General features: G+C 31.3%; 1 protein-coding gene across 1 annotated transcript; it reads right to left on the reverse strand.

Moving 5' to 3' along the window:
• Positions 1-4342: 4342 nt before the first annotated feature.
• Positions 4343-5928, reverse strand: LOC116032813 (NAC domain-containing protein 2-like). The gene is made up of 3 exons (XM_031275535.1): positions 5576-5928; positions 5200-5480; positions 4343-5100 (listed from the first exon to the last, which is right to left on the reverse strand). Exons 1-3 carry the CDS (start codon positions 5742-5744, stop codon positions 4702-4704), a joined length of 849 nt encoding a protein of 282 aa, XP_031131395.1. The 5' UTR covers positions 5745-5928; the 3' UTR covers positions 4343-4701.
• Between the last annotated feature and the right edge of the window lie 491 nt (positions 5929-6419).

Raw genomic sequence — 6419 nt, forward strand, 5'->3', positions numbered from 1 at the left:
TTCTAACACGCACGTGGAGTAAGATTTTTTTTTTAACATCATAACAACATCGTTTTGAATCATGTTACATATACTAATTTGTATGATATATATGAAGCCACAAAAAAGTGGAAGCAAGCTAGCCAAGACAAAGATTAGTTATGTTATCATGTTTGAAATGATGTTTATGTTTATGTTTTTTTTTAAAAAAAAAAAAATACACGTAAGAAAGGGGTCGTCAAACATTTGATTAGACAAATGATATTACACCAATGATATTTGATTAGTGTGCCTATTTATTATTTGAGGGAATTAATGAAGCCAATGCCATTATTAAAGTATCAATATAATAACACAGATGAGGTTTCTTGTGAACTTGCCATTACTTTAATTTTTTGGGCTATTCGTCGCCTTTTAATTATGTGGATCGAATTTATATCAATTGCACATTTCTTGTGAACGGGTTAGATATACTTTTAGCTGACTAACTTTTAATTTTAATTTGTTAGTTGAATTTAAGTCACATTCTTTATCTTCAAACTTTTCATCAATTGCATTTAATCCTACCCTCCAATACTTACATATGCATATAATATGTGGCAAGTATTAACTTAACAAAATATGTGCCAAAGACCTTGTGGTCTAGTGGCATCCGGTGTCCCGGTTAACACTTCCACATGGATGATGTGAGTGGTTTCGAGCCTCAGTGGAGGCAATTATTAACTTGTTGTGCTTCAGTATGTTGAGAAAGTAGCTTTGACTGTAACAGATTCAGTAGTTTTTTCAAACTATTAAATAAAAAACCATAGTTGCTTTAATCTAAGATTCATTATTGTCAATTACCCTAAAATCAAATTTAAATTTAATATATATAAGAGATTTTCCTTAATTATGAGGCCTCTTGGTGCTATTCCATTAATTAAGTTTCTAAAAAAGTAATTCCTAGATATCTATAGAATCCAACCTCTTTTTTGTTTTAGAAAAAAAAAAATTTAAACCTCTTACTCTCCTTTGTTTTCAAGGAATGTAAACAAAAATTTTCATAAGTCAAAGTGCACGCAATATACCGTTGCCAGTTCAATTTGACCTTCTTGATTTGAGCCGTTCGACTATGGACAACCCATGCTAGTTTATCTTCTTGTGGTATTTTACGGACTAGGGTTACAAGGCAAAGTTTACCCAATGCATATATACTCTCAAATAGTGGCTGCAAGTTTTCTTCTGTCACTCAAATTTTATTTTAAAAAAAAAAAAGAAAAGAAAAAAAAAAGCACACAACCAAATATAGGAACAGCAACATTATATTCTAAACTTTTAAATTGTCAGATGATTTAAACTTGTCTAACTACCAAACCACCTCTAAGAATATAATATTTCTTGTTTTAAAAATATTTTTAATAAGCACATCTTAGACAAAAAGAAATTAAATACTCTTTTTTTTCTAGTACTAATGACTCACACTGCAGCACAATCTTATGACATCCCATAAAGAGTCACTACATATCACTTGACCACAAGGTTATTGGCAAATTTAAATACTCTACTCAGAAGTACTAGGGATTAATCAGATACACTCGAAATTACTTTTGATAAAGATTGAGTATTCGACTTTATGTTATAAATTATACAGTAATAATTAAGGGAGTTTAAAGTTTAATGTATTGAAGAATAATAACAACAACAACAATAATAAATTATTTTTATGTTTAACTTTAATTTGTGCTGTACTGTAGCCAGACTAAACCCATTCTTTGAGACATGATACTAAACAACTCAAAATATATATCGTTAACCTCAACATCGAAATGTGAATGTGTCGTCTAATTTGTTGAATTGTTAGTTGATATTGAAAAGTTAACTTTTAAAGTCAAAGTTGATCTGTATTAGTGAAACAAATTATTGGGGTTTCATGTTGTTAATTAGTCTTTGTGTTGGTAAAAGACTAATAGACACCATATCATTGTAGATGAAGTGAATTTGGAAGTTTAATGTCACATCCTAATAGTTAATTAATATACTGATAATCATTTATATGTTATATGTAAATTGACAATAACAAAAGTTTGAAAAATATACTATCTAGTTTTAACAAGGATTTAGGAGCACATTTTCTTATTAATATTTTTTTACTATATTTTATGTATCATATCAAGTACTATCTAATGTAATTGGTAATTATTAACACCCTACATATTATTATCTTTCGTATAAACTAGTTATTTGTTAATTGAATCGCTTATTTACAAGATAAACACACAAATGAGTCAGATAAGATGATATAAGACTTATTAGTATATATAGAATTAAATTATTGGTATAAGTAACACTATCCTTTTAGCATACATACCAATTATCAAATGAAATTTAAAAGTATATATATTATGTATATGATGGAAAAGTAAATAATTTTAGATATATATATTTGCGTATTCCTTCTTCCAAATCACATGTTTCTTATGGTAGGTAGGTCTTATAATCAATAGGATTTATTAGCTAAGTTTGTATCAATTTGACTGTGAGTTAGTCACATTATATTACACCATGTTATTCTAAAATAAAATTTTTATGTAAAAGATATGAGATAAAAGTAATATTATCTTAAAAAGGAAAATAAATATAATGTAAATTTAGACAAATTAGCAACATGTAGTTAACCATTTTTTTTCATTAATAGCATAACAAGTTGCATTATTTTATTATTATTTTTGTATGAAAATGGGAGGCTGAGAACTTTAAGGGGAAGACACATCGACATAACACCTCGCTGCTGTAGTCTCGCAAGAAAAACAATAACTTAGTTCTTCATTACAAATTGCAATTTTTTACGTGTGTGTATCAAAACATGATGTCGACTATTATGCAAGTAGAAAAATAAAGTTACACATTTCACTACTAGTTATAGTTTTTGATATACTGATAAACGTTTAATTTGATAATTGATATCAGAGCAAGATACAAATAATTTTTAACATAGTAATAAGCGTTTGACACTAACAATATAACGTGTGCGCTTACACAGACATATATATATATATATATATATATACAAATATTATAAAAGTAAGAAGGAAACAAAAAAAAAAAAAAAAAAAAAAAAAAGACAAACCAACTCAAGATTAGACTTGATAAACATATTTATTCAAATGAGAATAGTTCAACCTTATCTATAAAAAAAAAAATAGACTTTTTCTTGGTATTATTACACAAATGCGGCGGAATTAACTGAAAAATACCTAATAAATCATAACACTCCAAATATGTCAACTTCTTTTAATTGGACCTTTCAATTTTCAAGCCCCATGCATGCACCATAACCCGACCCTTCTATTATATTCCACCAAAATTACATCAAATTCCTTCCCACATTAATCCCATGAGGGCGGTCCATATATATATATCTACTCGTGACTTACCATTTTCCTTAATAATGTTCAAGTCATATTTTTCATCCTTAACACACAAAAAAATAAATAAATAAATTAACATTAAATAAAGTATTTTTTTAAAGTAAAAAGTCTGCCATTCTTGTGGAACGTGGTAAGGATGCAGTGAGAAAATTCATGGAATTTTTTTTGTTTTTGGAAAATTAAATAAAAACATGTGATGGATTGTAGTACCAAACAATCAAACTGCGTGCATGCATTAGTCAACAAGGTTTGCCGACATATGTGCATGTTGGGTTAAGTCTAAGTACCATTTCGAGCAGCCGATGCCAGCCAGACAATATCGAGTCATATAAAGGAGGCAAGTTTCTACATTATTTTCTTTATATTTTACCCAATACAAATGAAAAGTATTCGCACTTTGGTTTGCTTAGCTTGTTTTTGTAAAAGCAACGCCTTTTCAATTCGCATTTTAATTTCGTAAATACCCTTTTTATTTCTTTAAAAAAAGGGGATTTTATTAACAAACAGAGCACAAAGGAAAAAAAAAAAAAACTAAATAAGATTTTTTTGGCCACATGTTTCATCAATTAGTTACTTAAGATCACACACCAAAACTAATCATGTTCTTGTTGAGTAAAATTTTAAGAGCGACAAAATACTCCCTTATGCGTTTTTAGAAATCAGAATTCTCAAAGCTCGAATCGAGAGAGCGAAACCTCTTTATTTAAAAAACATGGAATATAATAACTGATGATCGAGGGACTTGAAATAAAATTCAAATAGAGTTGTATTACCATGTTTTGAATGTGATTGATATTTCAAGTCAAGCCTAAATCCCAACAACATATTTGACATTTTAGCTGGGCTTGCATTAACAATCAAGCAACTTATTAATTTTATAGTTTCATACCGAAATTTGATAATTAATTATATATATTATTTGCTTAAAACACGAAGAAAAACAAAAAGTTTAATAATTAATGGGAGATCATTATGTATGTATGTATGTATATTGATGGAAAGTGAGCTTCTTATTACAATAATCACAAAGCAAAATAGTCCTAGCTAGCTACTAATTTAATCCCCAAACACGTGTGGGAGGAAATACGAATATTAAATTTATAGGGGGGGTTTAATTTAATTATGTTTTTTTTTTGTCTACAGGAGAAAGTTTGGCTGATTGCAGCATGACAAATGTATGACACTTTCATCTGATCTTCATCCAATGCTGAGATATTTTACAATTGCTGGCGGTTTTGTGTCTGTCTTTCACTTTCATTCTTTGAATAATCGGAATCCCATTCCATTCCTTTCCTTTTTTTCCTTCTCAATGACGTCACTGGAATTGGAAAGCTGGGTTCACGAAAATGGGCTGGTTGAAGATGCTATTTTGGCTGTATTGATGTGGGACTACTTCACCAAGGCCAAAAGGGACAATTCCATTGTTATTGGTCATTAGTGTGGGGTTTTGGTTGTCAAAGGTTGCGTTAATATTGTTGTTGTCGCCTAGGAGTTGTGAAATTGACCCAAAACAATCCATTTCCAGGAGATGGGTTAATGAACATGCCCTTGGCAATTTCATGCCTTGTACTTGTGGTCCACCCTCTGATGAACAACTTGCAATTAATTGTGGGTTTGTTTCTTCCACCTCTGTCTTCATCATCATCATCCCTGTATTATTGGCTTTCCCCAAGTTTTTCTTCTTGTAAATTCGACATAAAACCCAATCGTCCAGCTGGAAAAAATTACAAAACGTTTATTATATACGATACTAAATGAAAGGAATCCAGGACATATGTGTGTGAGAGATAAATTTAATTGTGGTTTAGCTTACCCTCATGGACCCATTTTGCCTTGCGGGTAATGCTCTTGATTCGCTGAGGCGATATTCGTGCATGATCCAATCAGTCTTGATGCCCTTTGGTGGCCTGCCCTTGTAAAACACGAGAGCCTTTTTGACACCCACGTATTTAGAGCCACTATAGATGGCCTTGTCTGTGCCCGTAGCTTTCCAATAACCCGACACGGCTGCCCTATTGGGACGAACTCCGTTGGGGTACTTCCGGTCTCGAGGCGTGAAGAAGTACCACTCGTTCTCTCCGAATTCTGCTTTCTCTACAATTAACAAATAATATATATAATTAATAAATTATTGTAACAGGAATAAATAAATACTAAATTGATCAGACTATTTATGTGTATATACTAACCGGGCAATTCCCAAGGATCGAACTTGTAAACATCGACTTCGGGGATAATGGAGACAGGGCAGGGCCTAGAAGTGGCCTGGTTACGAAGGTAATACATGATGAGCTCTTCATCCGTAGGGTGAAACCTAAAGCCAGGAGGAAGATCAGAAGTTTGTTTACCGCCCACCATTTTTACAAGATGGAAAGGATCCAAAATATGTATGTTTTGGTTGTACGTACTAAACTAGGATTGTGTTTGTTTGAGGATATGTTTTGTGGTTTATAGCTAAGAAAGATAGAGAGAGAGAGAGAGAGACGGGGAGATGAGGAGTTGATTCTATAGGAGGAGAAAGGAAAATGAGGTGTTTGAAATGTTTGCAAGGGTAGAGCTGGGCAATTTATTTGCGAAGGTTTCTTGTCGTCTTGCATGCATGTATGGTATGATTACATCATATGCATTTGATTGGTTGTTTTTGACTTTGATTTCTAGCTTTCCTAGTATATATGGGGGTTAGGAAAATCACTTTAGTACTCTTCCTCCCACCAATCACTAGCCAGCAGCTTTGCTTTGCCTTAGACAGGGAGAGAATACTATTCTTTTACTAGATCTTATCTTGCCAATATGAGAAATCCTCATTATTTAAGGTTGCCAAGTGTTAATGAATATTATTTAGAAAAGTGATGAATACATCATCATCATCTTTTTTTTTTTTTTTTGGAACATGTATGATGATAATTACCATTTAATTATCATTATCATATCTTGTGAATGGTAATAAATGAAATACTATTTGTTGTAAGTACAGACAAAATTCAATTCTTCTTGAAGACATACTTAAGAGGGTGTTTAGTTCAGGCCGGTTAT

This window comes from Ipomoea triloba, chromosome 1, assembly GCF_003576645.1.
Source record: "Ipomoea triloba cultivar NCNSP0323 chromosome 1, ASM357664v1".
Classification (NCBI taxonomy): Eukaryota; Viridiplantae; Streptophyta; class Magnoliopsida; order Solanales; family Convolvulaceae; genus Ipomoea; species Ipomoea triloba.